This window comes from Marmota monax, unplaced genomic scaffold, assembly GCF_021218885.2.
Source record: "Marmota monax isolate L192 unplaced genomic scaffold, Marmota_monax_Labrador192_F-V1.1 WCK01_AAM20220418_F8-fsc00068, whole genome shotgun sequence".
NCBI lineage: Eukaryota > Metazoa > Chordata > Mammalia > Rodentia > Sciuridae > Marmota > Marmota monax.
This window is the reverse complement of record NW_026692352.1, coordinates 3,534,450-3,551,917: the sequence shown is the minus strand read 5'-3', so window position 1 is coordinate 3,551,917 and position 17,468 is coordinate 3,534,450. Positions and strand designations below refer to the sequence as shown.

Here is a 17,468-nt window from a genome sequence, read left to right as displayed (position 1 = left end):
ACTTTAAGTGTAAATGTATTAAATTGTCCAGTCAAAACTTAGAAATTGGCAGAAATTTGCTTTCTATAGGAGACTCAACTTTAGATCCAAAGACACAGACAGATTGAAATAAATGGATGGAAGAAGATATTCCACGCAAATAAGAACCAGAAGAGATCAGGGTTGCAGAAAGACAAATACTGTGTGATTTCACCTGGATGAGGCACCTAAAGTAATCAGATTCATAGACAAAAAGTAGAATGGAGGTTACCAAGGGCTGGGAGAGGGAGAATGGCAAATTGTTGTTTTTTGTTTTCTTTAGTACTGGGGATTGAACCCAGGAGTGCTCAGCAACTGAGCCATATCCCCAGCTTATTTATATTAGAGACAGCATCTTACTGAGTTGCTTTAGGGCCTCTCTAAGTTGCTGAGGCTGGCTTTGAACTCACAGTCCTCCTACCTCAGACTCCCAAGAAATTATTGTTTAATATATAGGGTTTCCATTTTGCAAAATGAAAGAAAGCTGGAAGATAGTGGTAATGGCTGCACATCAGTATGAATGTACTTAATGCCACTGAACAATACACTTCAAATGGTTAGTTAGCATGGAAAATTTATGTTACATACACTTTACTACAATAAAAAAGAAGGTGAGCCAGGCGCAGTGGCACATACCTGTAATACCAGCCACTCAGGAGGCTGAGACGGGAGGATCGCGAGTTCAAAGCCAACCTCAGTAATGGTGAGGCACTAAGAAACTTAGTGAGACCTTGTGTCTAAATAAAATACAAAATAGGACTGGGGATGTGGCTCAGTGGTTGAGTGCTCCTGAGTTCAATCCCTAGTACCCCCACAAAAAATAAATAAATAAATAAAAAGAAGATGAGGGCTGGGGTTGTGGCTCAGTGGTAGAGCACTTGCCTAGCACATGTGAGGCACTGGGTTTGATTCTCACCACCACATAAATAAATAAATAAAGCTATTCTGTCCATCTACCACTAAAAATATTTTTAAAAATAAAGAAGAAATAAATAGAGGGATAAATTTAAATAAAAATAAAGGTATTGTGTCCATCTGCAACTAAAAACATATTTTTAAAAAAGGTGTGTGTGTTCTTTAAAGTAGCTTGTCAAGAAATCAAAAGTTTTAAATAGTAGTCTAGTCTGTTCATGACTTATGTTGTTTCAGAATGTTTTTTAGTGTACATTATACCTTTTTTCTGGGTTGGTCGAGTTCTGTTTTTTGAACAATGAAATGATTAACACAACAAGGAGAAAACTAATGTGACAAATCAAAGATAGAACATTTTTAGTAACTCTCCTTTGGTGTGAGATCTGTAAGAGGAACTATAGACTACATTATCCTTTGTCCAAGATGTTCACTAGACTCTATGATCTGAATTAAATGTGTATTTGAAAACCAAAGTCCAGCCAGGCACAGTGGTGCATACCTGTAATCCCAACAACTTCGGAGGAAGGCAGGAGGATCATGAGTTCAAAGCCAAGCTCAGCAAAAGCTAGGCACTAAGCAACTCAGTGAGATCCTGTCTCTAGATAAAAATACAAAATAGGGCTGGGGATGTAGCTCCATGGTTAAGTGCCTTTGAGTTCAATCCCTAGTACCAAAAAAAAAAAAAAAAAAAAAATCCAGAGTTCAGTTATATAGTATCAGTGAATTAACAAAAGAAAAATATCAAATTATTCTTTGTATAAGCACACTTTTATAGATACAAGTCCCCCCCATACCTGGTACTAAGGGTTGAGAGATTGAACCCAGGGGCACACTACCACTGAGCCATGCTCCCAGCCTTTTTATTTTTATGTTGAGATAGGGTCTTGCTAAGTTGCTGCAATTGGCCTCAAACTCACAATCCTCTTCCCTCAGTCTCCTGAGTTTCTGGGATTACAGGTGTGTGCCACTATGCCCAGCCCTGTTTTATCTTAAATTGTCATCTCATAGAGTGCTATCATACATGAATAATTTAAAATTACTGTGCTACTCTTGTCCCTCAGTGACTCAAAAATAGTTAAGACCCTTGTTGTAATGTTATAAAAAAAAATCCAGTTAGGAAAAAAAGGTAAGGCTTCATTATTACAAGGATAATGAAATGACAAGTTTGAACCTACTATAAAAACAACTTCCAATCTCATTGTGTCCAAACTTATATTATATTAGAGCCTGTTATTGTGCAGTTTCACTGTACTCTTAATGTTAGCAGACCTCTTGACTAATCACTTTTTTTTTTTTTTTTGGTATGGGGAATTGAACTCGGGGCATTTGACCACTAATGCCCACTAAAATAGGCCACATCCCCAGCCCTATTTTGTATTTTTTTAGAGATCAGCCTCCCAAGATGCTGGGATTATAGGCGTGTGCCACCACACCAGGCAACTGATCATTTTTTAAAATTTTTGTTGCAAAATTTTTCAAGCATACAGAAAAGAGAAGAATAAACATGGACTTACTGACATCTATATTTAACATCTATATTATGTTTTGCAATATTGGCTTTATATGTTTATTAGACTGACACATTATTTTTGTTCTGTAAGGTGGAAGTTAGGTCTACCAGCCTAGTTAGAGGCAGGTTAGATTTTAGGCTGGAATGCTTCAGTGGTGATGCCATGTTTTCCATAACATCAGGAATCATATAGAATCAAATTGTCTGCAGTTAATGATACGAGTGGTCACTTAATTAAGGTAGTGCTACTGGGTCTTTCTACTGCAAAGGTTCTTTTTTACCCCATTGTGTTTGTCGAAGTATTCATTATCTCTGGTGGGGTGAATAGGTATTTTCTCTCTTGAGTATTGTTCTAACCTGATGGGTTATTTAAAATCAACTTTATCAAAATATACTATATATACAGTAAAATATAATCATATTAAATGTATAATTAAATGAACTTTGACAAATATATAGCCTAAATCACCACCACAATCAAAATATAAAATATTTCTGTCATCTCAGAAAGTTCTCTTGTGACCAGGTAACAACGGAAGAGTTTTCTATTGTATGGATTAACTTTACTTATTCTGGATTTTCATATTACACTCCCAAGATATGGGAGTTCCAGTTCCTTCACCAGCATTTAGTATCATTGGTTTTTTTATATTTGGCCATTTGAGTAGATATACGATATATTTCATTGTGGTTCTGATTTGCATTTGATTGCTAGGATGCTGAGTCTTATAATTTTTTTGGCCAAACATATATCCTTTTTAGTATTTTACCCATTTTTAAAATTTGGGTCAGTCTTAATTCTATGTACTAATCATTTTTTAAATATATGTATTGTGAATGTTTTCGTCAGATTTTGGCTTGCTTTTCATTTTCTAGATTGTAAATTTTTAATTTTGGTGAGATCTGATTTATCAGTATTATCTTATGGTTAAATCTTAAGACATTTTTGGCCCACACTAAAGTTGTGATATATTCTCTTATGTTTTCTAAAAAGTATTGTAGTTTTAGTGTTCTGTTTGGGCTATGATCCTAAGAATTATTTCAGTTGTTGAGGTCCAGTTTGAGTTAACAGTCATGGTTTTTCTTTTCAACATAGAGATGCAGTTTTCCCAGCAGTTTTCCTCATTACCTTTGCAACTCTACTGAATACAACTGACTATGTATGTGTGAATCTTCCTTTGATTGTGTTCAGTTCCATTGATCTATATGTCTATCCTTATGCCAGTGTCCAGTCTTAATGACTTTAGAATAATAAGTCCTGGGATCCGTTACTATAAGTCCTCAAATTGTTTGGACTATTCTCATTTTCATCAGCTTATCAGTTTCTACAAAAAAAAAAAGATGGCTGGGATTTTGATTGGAATTGTACTGAATGTATAAATCAATTTGATGAAAATTGACCCCTCAATAATATTGAGGATTTCAATTAATGAAGAAATCTCCATTTATTTAAGAAGTCTTTATTTTCTTTCATAATATTTTATAGTTTCTAATGTAAAGGTTTCAGGCATGTTTTGTCAGATTTAATCCCCAAGTCTATGGTTTTGATGCTGTTATAAATTGTTCTTTTAAATTTTTACATAATTGGTGGTTGTTAGTATGTCATAATAAAATTGATACTTTATATTTACTGACCTGACCTGGTATTCTTTGACCTTGCCTAATTTACTTATTAGTTCTTTTTAGTAGATTGCTTAGGGTAATCTCTCTTCGTGATTGTGTTATCTACCAATAATAGTTTTGTTTTTTCATATTCAACATATTTGCCTTTTATTTTTCTTGCCTTGATATACTGGGTTGACCTTCTAGTAGGATATTGAATAGAAATGGTAAGTGCCAACATCTTTGCCTTTTTCCTGATGATAGGAGAAGCATCTAGAATTTCATCATTAGATGTAATATTAGTTCTAGATTTTTTTGCTGAGTGTCCTTAATCAAATTAAGGAGAAGGTTTTGGTTTTGGTTTTGGGTATATTTTTTTTTCTTCCTTTTGGCATGAATACAAAAGTTGAATTTTGCCAAATCTTTTTTTATGTATCTACTTAAGAGATTAATTTCATTTTCTCTTTTATTCTCTTTGAACAGCCAATTATATCAACTCATTTTCTTATGTTAAACCTGCCTTAAATTTCTAAAATAAATCCCTTTGATCATGATGTATTATCCATTTTATCTACTTATGTATCCAGTTGACAAATATTTGCTAAAAATTTTTGTATCTGGCCAAGCGCAGTGGTGCATGCCTATAATCCTGGTGGCTCAGGAGTCTGAAGCTGGAGGATCACAAGTTCAAAGCCAGCCTCAACCACTTGGCAAGGCCCTAAGCAACTCAGTGAGACCCTGTCTCTAAATTAAAAAATACAGAAATGGGCTGGGGATGTGGCTCAGTGTTTGAGTGCCCCTGGGTTCAATCCCCACTACCAAAAAAAAAAAGAATTTTTGTATCTATATTCATGACAAATACTGGCCTATAATAGGTCTTTATTTTTGTTTTTTTTTCCCCCCCAAAAAATGTGCTGCTCTTATAAAATCAATTAGTAAATTTTCACAACTCCTATTTTCTAAAGGAGTTTGTGTAAGATTTGTATTATTCCTTTCTTAAATTTTAAAGGATTTTTTTCTTGGCTATAGCTCTTATATTTTTCTGCTTTTCAAATGCCCAGAATTTTTTACAGAATGCTAGAAATTGTGAATGCTTGGTTATTAAGTGTCCGGATTCTCTTTTCTCCTGCTAACTATTGAATTTGTTTTGACTGCTTGACCAGTTATCAGCAGATCAGAGTTGCCCTTTGAGGCTTGTTTGGAGGCTATATTTAGGCTGATCCTGAGTCACCTTTCCAATAGAGCTAGTTTAGTCCTAAACCAATGCCAGTATCAAACAAGGTGCCTTTATTCAGTCTAGACAGAACTGCTACATCTCTGAGCCTTGTTCCAGCTCTAAGAATTTTTAGTTCTTATTTCAATTGTAGGTGTTCTTTTTTAAAAAATTATTTTTATTTTATTTATTTATTTTTATGTGGTGCTAAGGATCAAATCCAGTGCCTCATACATGCTAGGCAAGCACTCTGCCACTGAGCTACAGCCCCAGCCCCTATTATAGGTATTTTTGTTTGTTTATTTGGTTGGTTGCTTGGTTGGTTTGGTTTGGTACAGGGGGTTGAACTCAGGGGCACTTGACCACTGAGCCATATCCCCAGTCCTATTTTGTATTTTATTTATAGACAGGGCCTCACCAGTTGCTTAACACCTTGCTGTTACTGAGGCTGGCTATGAATTTACCATCCTCCTGTCTCAGCCTCCCCAGTGACTGAGATTATTGGTATGTACCACCACGCCCAGCTATAAGTGTTCTTTTCCTGGTAGTTATTCTTGTGTCTCTTCATGGAGTCTTACCGTATGTACTTACAGCTTATGAATTTTTGTTCATTTTTTGTAAGATTAATTCAGTTGTCATTTTCTAAATCCCATATTATCTAAATTTGGCCCCGTATTATCTAAAGTTGGAGTCCATTCAGACTGTCTTCTGTGTCCCTTTGATGTTACCCCCAATAGTTTGAATTCTTTCTTTTAAGCACAACAAGCTTTCATAGGCTCACCTTATATTTTCCCTGCCCAGACTTAGAATTAGCTCCAAGGAGATCAGATTTATTTGTTTGTTTGTTTCCTTTCTTTTATTTATTTATTTTTCATTTTCTTTTCTTTAGTTGTAATTGGACACAACACCTCCATCTCATTCATTCATTTCTGTGTGGTGCTGAGGATCCAACCCAGCGCCTCGTACGTGCTAGGCAAGCACTCCACTACTAAGCCATAATCCCAGCCCTCAGATTTCTTTTAATAGAGAATGAAATTTAGACACTAATGTCTGGGCTATGAAGGTCTGGGCTTATTTACTGTGAGAATCATTTATTTTTTTGTTCTTTCTTAGATTTATTTTTTTTAATATTTATTTCTTAGATGTAGATGGACACAACACAATGCCTTTATTTTTATGTGGTGCTGAGGATTGAACCCGGGTCCCGCCCATGTTAAGTAAGCACTCTACTGCTGAGCCACAATCCCAGCCCCTCTTTCTTAGATTTAGTGCTATGCATTTATTATTGTTTTATGATCATGAGTTAATTTTGATATATCCAATTAAAATTTAAAGTTAGAGGGATTTTATTAAATTTCTTTGATTTTTTTTTTCCGCTTTTACATTGAAAATCTTGGTTCTTTTTTTCCTCTCCTTTTTAAAAAATATCTTTATTTATTTATTTTTGTGTGGTGCTGAGGATCAAACCCAGTGCCTCGCACATGTGAAGCAGGTGTCTTCCACTGAGCTACAGCTACAGCCCCTTTCTTTCTTTTTATGGAACTGCTTTATCCTTTTATACATATTAAGCAGTATCAAAACTACAACTGAACAAAATTTTTAGATTTCTTTGCAACTCTTTTTGAATGTAGAATATATCTCGATAGCAGTTTCTGCCTTTTTAAAAGTATTTTTTAGTTGTCAATGGACACAATACCTTTATTCATTTATCTTTTTTAATATTTATTTTTTAGTTGTAGTTGGACACAATACCTTTGTTTTACTTATTTATATGTGGTCCTGAGGATCTAACCCAGTGCCTCACCCCCAGGCTAGGTGAGTGCTCTACCATTAAGCCACAGCCACAGCCCCCAGTTTTTGCTTTTTGTAATGGGAGTATATTAGACAGCTTTCTGTTACTGTAACAAATACCAGAGATAATCACCTTGTAAAGAGAAAAGGTTGGGGGCTGGCATTGAAATTCAATGACAGATCACTCACTTAGCATTTCTGAGGCCCAGGGTTTGATTCCCAGCACCAGTGGGGTGGGGTGGGGGCCAGATAAAGGTAAAGAGAAAAGCTTTATTTCTGCTCCTAGTTTTGAGGTTTTAGTTCATTTGTCCCATCCCACTGCCTTTGGACCTGTGGTGAGGAAACACGTCATGATGGGGAACACATGATGGAGCAAAGCTGCTTACCTCATAACCAAGCCACAAACAAGACAGCAAGAAAAAGGGGTAGGGTCCCATTATCCCCTTCAAAGGCATAACCCCTGTGACTGGAAGACCTCCCACTGGGTCCTACAAGTTTCCACCACCTCCCAAACATACCAGGCTGGGAACTAAACCTATAACACATGGGCCTTTAGGGAGCATTTTAGATTTAAACTATAGTAGAGGGATTAGCTTATAAAAGGCTCACTGTTTTGTATAACAGTTATTAATCTGGGATAAAAACATTAAAACAAAAATCATTTGACAGAGCTGGAAAATGACCCAAAGCATGTTAAAACCAAAGAGGAATCGCCATTTCAAAGAATGGGCCTGTACTGGTGACATTTGCATTAAGCAGCTCTTAAACTGTGAAGGGCAGCACACTAGAGCACAAGCAGAGATCCTTGTTCTTAATGACTTGAGGATGGACATCAGGCAGCCCTAAAATTTGCATGTAAATTACCATCCAATCCTTGGCCAAAACGTGAGTCCTTATGTGAAACATACTCTAAGGAGCTTGCCAGGAAATAACTGGCTGAAAGGCAAAAAAAAAAAAAAAAAAAAGGAAAGAAAGAAAAAACTAAGCAGAAATTTTAGCTGTTGCTTACTGCAGGCAAACAAACACTGATCATTAGAAACCAGTAATGAGTATATTAATGTCAGACAAAATGGATTTCAGGCCAAGAAAAAGATGATTCATCATGATGAAAGGGTCAGTTCATCAAGATACAATAATCTTGGATATTTGTGTAACTAACAATACAGCTACAAAATGCATGAATCAAACCCTGACAGAACTAAAAGAAGAAAAAGACGAATATACAATTGTAGTTAGGAAAGTTAATAACCCCTTTTCAGCAAATAATAGAACAAGGAGATGGAATGAGACTATGGAAAGACTTCACCCAGCGCTACTATACGACTTTACCTAAATGGCATTCACAGACTATTCTGCTGCACAAGAGTAGAAAGTATGTCTTTTAAAATACACATGTACCATTCAGCTGCATCATATACTGGATTGTTAATCAGTCTCACTAAGTTTATAAAGATTCACATACAGGGCTGTGACTGTAGCTCAGCTGGCCTCACATGTGTGAGGCACTGGGTTCAATCCTTAGCACCACATAAAAATAACCGTAAGTATTTTTTATTTAATCCATAGAACAATTCTGGGGGTGGACACATTTAACTCCATCTCACAGTTGAGAAAGATGATTTAACTGAGATCATACTGAAATTTGTTGTTGCCTTTAAAAAAACCATCCCTAACTTTACAGCAAAAGCAGCAGTGTTTTATTGCCTTTTACTATGCTGGATGTTAACTGCATTTCTTTTACTGGTTTTTCCTGATAATACTTAAGCACTACATCCAGCCATAGAGTTGCCTGGAGGGCTGGGTCTTTCCTGTGTGTTCTTTCATCCTCACATAGGTAAAATTGGCCTCCTTAACAAAGTTGAATGGCCCTTATCAGTGAGCTTCTGCTTCTAGCAAATGGATTTGGCCAAACCAAATCACAAGGACAAGCCCAGAATCAGTATGGGAGGGGACCACTTGGACAAGAAGGCATGATTCATTAGGAACCATTGGTAAAAAAATTTACCAAAATCAGTATGATTGCAGTTAAATCATTTTTCTCATCTGTTAAATGGAGTTTAATGTACCCACCTCAGAATTAATCTATGAATTAAATGAAAAAAATATGATCATATAATTCCTAGTATATATAATAAAAGGTGTTTGGAATAGTTTTTTAAGATAGCAAATATAAAGTGGCAAATACTACTACCTACCATTACTGATTCCCTCCTACAAGGCACTATCCTAAATAGCAAGATTGCAGTAGACCATAGTCTTTTGTCCTTAGAGAAATTATATTTCAAAGCAAAAGAACTAAGTAAAAATTAGATATAAAACTGTCAAAAATTTCATAAACTGAACTGTGGTTTAACACTTGGTTGTACTTACTTAAATTTTGTATTAAAATCAAGGTACTGTGTTAAAACCATAAGATTATATATCCAAAAAGATTTAGATTTTTTAAAACATTATTTTAAAGGCTTTAAAGGTTCTAAAAACGATTTGGTTAAGTATTATCTGGAATACCATCAAATTTACAGAAAGGAATATTCCAAAGCTTTTAATCAGTTTGCATATCATCAAAATTGATTTGAAAACACTGGAAAATTCTGTTTATAAGCAATTGTTAAAATATAAGCAGTTGGAGCTGGGTGTGGTGGCACACGCCTGTAATCCCAATGGCTGGGGAGACTGAGCAAAAGCAAGGTGCTAATCAACTCAGTGAGACCCTGTCTTTAAATAAAATGAGCTTCCTGCAAGCCTTCCTGCAAGCCTCCATGCATGCAACTGTCCATAAGCTCTCCAAACCTTCTCATTTTATGGAGACTTCATTGCATAGACATGATTGAAGTATGGACAACCACGTAGAAATTTATTGGACAAAGGAGTATGATCTAGTGCTAATAGACTGAGTGGGGAAACCAAGCAAGGCCTGTCCAGATTCTTCTTGGCCTCTCTATGCAGCATTCATTCTTACTGGCATGTGATAGGACCCCTCCTGAAATGGTGTCTTATGATCTTCTCTCATATAGGTACACTGATGATTTGGGGGATGGGATACTGAGGGTTTAACTCAGGGACACTCAACCACTGAGCCATATCCCCAGCCCTTTTTTGTATTTTTATTTAGAGAAAGAGTCTCACTGAGTTACTTAGAGCCTCGCTGTTGAGGTTAGCTTTGAACCGTGATCCTCCTGTCTCACCTCCCAAGCCACTGGGATTAAGCATGTGCTTGGAGGATTTGTAGGATGAACCAGAAAGCAAAACAAAGAAAATATTTGATTGGTTAATGTGGAGCAGTAGCCTTATTTAGATCCTTTCCTGTTAGAAGGTAGTTCGCAGTTTTTGACTGGTGAAGCTTTTTTCATTTTACCCTTTACACTGAGTTGGGTTCCTATTTATTTACATAGGAATCCAGGACACTGGAGCCACCTTAGTCTCATGGCCTACAAATTAATTATTTTAACAATTAACATCAGATCAAAAATTAATTCCAAAGTAATCTAAATGTAACAGGTAAAATTATGAAACTCTGAAAAGAAACCATGGAGTAAGTCTTCATGACCTTGGATTAGTTTCTTATATTTGACACCAAAAGCCCAAGCAAAAAATGTGGGGGGAAAACTACATAAATTGAACTTCGTCAGAATTTAAAACTTTCATACTTTAAAGGATGCAATCAAGCCAAGTGTAGTAGCAACACGCCTGTAATCCCAGCATCTCATGGAGGCCCTCAGCAACTTAGTGAGACCCTGTCTTTAAAAAAAAAAAAAGAGCTATGGGTGTGGCTCAGTGGTTAAGTACTCCTGGGTTCAATCCAGAAAAATAAAAATAAAGGATGCAGTCAAAAAGGTGAACAACAACTCAGAATGGGAAAAAATGTTGCAAATCATGTACTTGATAAGGGACTTGTTTCGCAGATACATGAAAATGCATCATAAAAAGACAAAAATAACAAGACAATCAGCCCAATTTTAAAATGGGCAAAGACTCTGAATAGATAATTCTCCAATGATGTACAGATGGCTAATAAGCACTTGAAAAGATGCTTAACACCATTAGTCATCAAGGAAATGCAAACAAAGCCATGAGTTTCACACCTACTAGAATGACTAGAATCAAAAAGGCAGACATTAACAGTTGTTTGCCATGATATGGAGAAACCATATGCTGCTGGTGGGATCAACAGTGATTCTGCAAGTGAGTTGTTGCTTTATGACCCAGCAATGTACTCCTATCTATGCACCCCAGAGAAATGAAAACATGCACACAGAAAAAGTTGTATATGAATGTTATAACTACATTATAATAGTCGAAAAATAGAAACAACCCAAGTGTCCGTTAGTTGACAAATACAGAATATTATTTGGCCATTAAAAAGATGGAAGTACTGATACATGTTACAACAGAGATTAATCTTAAAAACATGCTAAGTGAGGGGTTGGGGTTGTGGCTCAGTGGTAGAGCACTCGCCTCGCACATGTGAGACCCTGGGTTCGATCCTCAGCACCACATAAAAATAAACAAAATAAAGATACTGTGTCCATGTATAACTAAAAAAAAAAGAATTTAAAACATGCTAAGTGAAAGAAGCTAATCACAAAAAATCCACATATTTTATGATTTAATTTATATTAAATATCCAGAAGAGGCAAATCTATACAGGCAGAAAGCAGACTAGTGGCTGCTCAGGGCAGCAGGGAATGAGCAATAGCTCAATCATACTGAGCTGTTTTCAGGGATGATTAAAATGTTCTAAAATTGACGGAAATGATTGCGTGCACTATGAATGTACTATAAACCATTGAATTATAGTCTTTAAATGAGTGAATTTATGGTATATGAATTATATGTCCATAAAGCTATTACCAAAAAAGGGAGGGAAGGAAGACAAAAGAAAGGTAAAGATTCTTTTTTTTTCTGTCTTTTAATTACATACTAAATTTATTTTTTGATGAGCGATCAAAAAAGCTAATTTTTCAAGAATATTTACCAAGTGATGTGCCTTTAAGCCAAAACTCTAATTACTTTATATAACAATCTATATTATACCCCAAACCATTCAATTTTGAACTTTAAAATGGTTAAGATGGTGAATTTTGCCTCCATTAAGAATTATATGCTTTAAAATCTCTTAAGATAGCAACATTAATTCAGCCATAAAACCCCACTTGAACAAATCAGAGATCAGGTTGTTTTTGACACCAACTTCCCAAGAAGAGGTTGACTAAAATTGTATTATGAGTGGAATCTGTGAGAGTCGCACAGAAAGCCACCAAGAGAGGGTCATCAGAATTCTCTCATTGGGGGCTGGGGTTGTGGCTCAGTGGTAGAGCACTTGCCTAGCATGTATGAGTCACTGGGTTTGATCCTCACTACCACATACATACATACATACATACATAAATTTTTTAAAAAAAGAATTCTCTCATTGGAAACTTCAAAGTTAAAAGAAAGAGACCACCATTCTAATATGTGAAACAATTCTGCCTATCCAAGAACAAGGGAGATCTTTCCATCTTCTGAATTTATTACTTGCTAAATAACAGAATGATCTTTTTTGTTTTTTAATTTATTCTAAGTTGTTATATATGACAGCAGAATGCATTTCAATTCATATTACATATATATAGCACAATTTTTCATATCTCTGGTTTTACACAATGTAGAGTCATGCCATTCATGTCTTCATATATGTAGTTAGAGTAATGATGTCCATTTCATTCCATTTCCTTTCTTACCCCCATGCCCCCTCCCTTCCCATACCTTCCCTTTGCCTTATCTAGAGTTTGTCTATTTCTCCCATGTTCCCCTCCTCATCCCCATTATGAATCAGCATTCTTATATGAGAAAACATTTGGCATTTGGTTTTGGGGGATTGGCTTACTTCACTTAGCATTATATTTTCCAACTCCATCCATTTACCTGCAAATACCATGATTTTATTCTCTTTTAATGCTGAGTAATATTCCATTGTGTGCGTGTGTGTGTGTGGTGTGTGTATGTATGTATGTTTATACACACACACACACACATACAGTTTCTTTATCCATTCATCTACTGAAGGACATCTAGGTTGGCTCCACAGTTTAGCTATTGTGAATTGTGCTGCTATAAACATTGATGTGGCTGTGTCCCTGTAGTATGCTGTTTGTAAGTCCTTTGGGTATAGACTGAGGAGGTATAGATTTGAGCTGGGTCAAATGGTGGTTCCATTCTCAGTTTTCCAAGGAATCTCCATACTGCTTTCCAGATGGCTGCACCAATTTGCAGTCCCACCAGCAATGTATGGGTGTGCCTTTTCCCCCACATCCTCTCCAACACTTATTGTTGTTTATATTCTTAATTGCTGCCATTCTGACTAGAGTGAGATAAAATCTGAAGAGTTAGTTTTGATTTTCATTTCTCTAATTGCTGGAGATGTTGAACATTTTTACATATATTTGTTCATTGATTGTATATCATATGTTCAGTTCCTTGGCCCATTTACTGATTGGGTTATTTGGTTTTTTTTGGTGTTAGGGTTTTTGAGTTCTTTATATAACCTAGAAATTAGTGCTCTGATGAGCATGTGGTAAAAATTTGCTCCCATTCTTTAGGTTCTCTATTCCCCTCACTGATGTTTCTTTTGCTGAAAAGAAGCTTTTTAGTTTGAATCAATACCATTTATTGATTCTTTTAATTCTTGCGCTATTGAGTCTTATAGGGCCTAATCCAACATGATGGAGATTTGGGCCTACTTTTTCTTCTTTTAGGTGCAGGATCTCTGGTTTAATTCCTGGTCCTTGATCCACTTTGAGTTGAGTTTTGTGCATGGTGAAAGATAGGGGTTTAATTTCATTTTGTTGCATCTGGATTTCCAGTTTTTCCAGCACCATTTGTTGAAGAGGCTATCTTTTCTCCAATATATGTTTTTGGCACCTTTGTCTAATATAAAATAACTGTGATTATATGGGTTAGTTTCTGTGTCCTCTATGCTGTACCGTTGATCTACCAGTCTATTTTGGTAACAATACCATGCTGTTTTTGTTACTATTGCTCTGTAGTATGGTTTAAAGTCTGGTATAGTGATGCCACCTGCTTTACTCTTCTTGGCTAAGGATTGTTTTAGCTATTCTGGGTCTCTTATTTTTCTAGATGAATTTCGTGACTGCTTTCTCTATTTCTATGAGGAATGTCATTGGGATTTTGATTGGAATTGCATTAAATCTGTATAGTACTTTTGGTAGTATGGTCATTTTGACAATATTAATTCTGCCTATCCAAGAACAAGGGAGATCTTTCCATCTTCTAAGGTCTTCTTTAATTTATTTCATTAGTGTTCTGTAGTTTTCATTGTAGAGGTCTTTCACCTCTTTAGTTAAGTTGATTCCCAAGGTTTTTTGTTGTTGTTGTTGGTGGTGGGGTTTTTCCAGGCTATTGTAAAGGGGTAGTTTTTCTTTCAGAGGATTTATCACTGATATACAGAAATGCCTTTGATTTATGAGTGTTGATTTTATATCCTCATACTTTGCTGAATTCAAACATTAGTTCTAGAAGTTTTCTGGTGGAATTTTTTGGGTCTTCTCGGTATAGAATCATATCGTTGGCAAATAGTGCTTTCAATTTGTCTTCATTTAGAATGATGTTGGCCTGGGGCTTAGCATAGATAGCTTTTAGAATGTTGAGATATGTTCTTGTTATACCTAGTTTTTCTAGTATGTTGAACATGAAAGGGTGCTGTATTTTGTTGAATGCTTTTTCTGCATCTATTGAGATGATCATATGATTCTTATCTTTAAGTCTATTGATGTGTGATGAATTACATTTATTGAACAGAATGATCTTTACAAAACATTCTCTCTAAACAAAGCAAGAGCTGATATGTAGGATTTAGGAAAGCATGAATTTTAGGGATTGGCAGACTGGGGATGTTTTAGGGGTTGACTCACTCCTAGCATGGGTGGAGGTTTTGTTTGGGGTTTGTTTGTTTGTTTGGTCAGTTGTTTGGTTGGATTAGAGGGAGCAGTGTTTTTGCTGCTGGAGATGGAACCTAGAACTTGATTTTAAGCAAGTGTTCTACACTGAGCTGCACACCTCACCCCCTGCTCCCAGCCATGGTTTTTGGAGATGGCAGACTACCCGAAGCAGAAGTAAAGGCATGAATACTGGATGAGGCTGGAGATGATTGTCAATCAGAGAAGCATGGAGCTGTCACTGGAGGATGACTTTCAGAGGCATGCCTGTTGTAGCAGAGCAGTCACTGTTTCAGACAGATTTAAAATTGGTTTTATAGTCACTTGTTTAGTAAGTTTTTTTGTAATAAGGACTAAAGACGAGGCAGTCATTCCCTTTCTTGAATTTGTAGAAGAGGAACTTTTTTCCAGTCCCTACTATTTCTGACAGCTGCATCATAACTTAAAAGCAAAAAGACTATTAATCAACAAACAATCACCAAAGGCAGCCAAGTCAAAAGGGAAGTTATTGGGGCTGGCGATGTGGCTCAAGCGGTAGTGCTCTCACCTGGCATGCACGGGATGCTGGGTTCAATCCTCAGCACCACATAAAAATAAAACAAAGATGTTGTGTCCACCAAAAAATTAAAAAATAAATATTTAAATAGAGAAGTTATTTAAGCTTGTGCTGAAAAATATTAGAATTATTTAAAAGAGATCATTTATTATTAAAAAGTGGTTATTGAAAGGAAACAATAGTTTTTAACTCAGTGGCACTGAATTCGTCTTAAGATTAATATCAACTGAAGTAGTATATCTCTTCAAAGTAAAATCTTTTCTTAGAAGAGCAATAGAAGTTACTTTATATAGGATACTCATTCAAAAAAAATTATCAAACACTTATCAGAAGAATAGCACTGAATATCAGTGCTCCGGTCATAAAGGAGCCTAGTTATATTTAAAAGGTCAGCAGTTGCACAGATGAGTATAAAGTAATGTGTATGCTACCACATTTTGAGTGGGTCTGTATAACCTGCCTTGGGAGCAGAGAAAGGGGTGTGGAGTAAGGAGGCGGGGTGGTCTTGAAGATCTTCAGAGAAAGGATAATATTTGAACTGATTCTTGAAAGGTAGGAACTCACCAGACATCAAAAGTCAATAAAAAGACCTTATACTCAGAGGGACCGTCATAAACAGAGGCATGAGAGCACATGATATATTAGAGGAACAGCACATAGTAGTGTGGGAGCACAGGGTGTGTGGAAAGTAGTGGAGGAAATCAGTTGAATTTGAAAGATGGCTTGTTCCATGTTAAAATTTAGTTAATTCTATATTCAGTAGGCACTCCAGAGTTGTAGAAGTTTTTAGCAGGGAAGTGACATGATGAGACCATGCACAGCCTATAGAAGATGGATTATAGAGGAAAAGACCAGGAGTTGGATTATAAGGCTGAAAATACTGGATTTCAGGATGTTCTGAGGGGTAGCCTTGTTAACAGGAAAAAAAAAGCAGGCTTTATGGCACACTTCCTTTTCCTATTCATAAGTTATATATTTTTTTTAATTTTTTACACCTTTATTTATTTATTTTTATGTGGTGCTGAGGATCGAACCCAGGGCCTTGCATGTGCTAGGCAAGCGCTCTACAGCTGACCACAACCCCAGCCCCTCATAAGTTATATTTGATGTGTCATCAGTACTATGCTCTTGTGAAGATACAATCAGTCAAGGGCTGGAGGTGTAGCTCAGTAGTAGAGCACATGCTTATCTAGCACAAGGCCTTGGCTTCAATCTCCAGAACATACCCCCACCCCCAACAGATAGAAGGAAGAAAAGAAGGAAGAAGTATGCTATTGCCATGTTTAGGGGGACTGCTCTTGTGTTTATGTTCTTTTCCTTACTCCTCCTCTCTGCAAGTGATAAATTACCTTTTATACCCAAGAAGAATTGCTTGTGAATATCAAGATTGTCCTAAATGAATAAATGGGAAATAATTTAATAATGAAAGGGAAAAAATGCCTTGATTTCTGATCATTTTCTTGGTTTCCTTAGATAATTAAGTTGAAAGCTGAAGCCCGGCTAGACCTGCTAAAGCAGATTGGCGTTTCTGTGGACACATGGCTAAAGAGTGCCATGAACCAAGTAATGGAAGAACTGGAAAATGAGCGGTGGGCACGCACTCCTGCAGCCACCAGCAATGGCACACTACACTCGGTATGGTTTCTTTTCTTGGATATGATGGGCTTTCACTAAAGGATGAAAAAGAAGTACAGGAAAAAGAAGAGAGAAGATAAAAGCAGTTTGTTTAATGTGCAGAAAAAGAATACATTGTCATTAATGGGGTTATCAATGCTTATCTACAAATCTCATTATTTATTCTATTCATGAAGTAAATGTACTTCTTAGCTAGAAATAGTAGAATAGAAAACTTAACCTAGTCTTTCTGAAGTTCTCAGAGGTCATCTTTAGTGAAAATGAAAAACATTCAGAGTTGTAAAATCTTAAAGA

The 17,468-nt window shown here is 36.1% G+C and overlaps 1 protein-coding gene across 5 annotated transcripts in view; it reads left to right on the top strand.

The window, feature by feature from the left end:
• Window positions 1-17,468, top strand: part of Fchsd2 (FCH and double SH3 domains 2) — a 237,498-nt gene that overhangs the window by 193,208 nt on the left and 26,822 nt on the right. For all 5 annotated transcript variants that reach the window (XM_046441893.2, XM_046441892.2, XM_046441894.2 and 2 more), the window contains one exon: window positions 17,013-17,174. In XM_046441893.2, coding sequence (XP_046297849.1) covers window positions 17,013-17,174 — 162 coding nt within the window. The remainder of the gene's footprint in view (window positions 1-17,012; window positions 17,175-17,468) is intronic.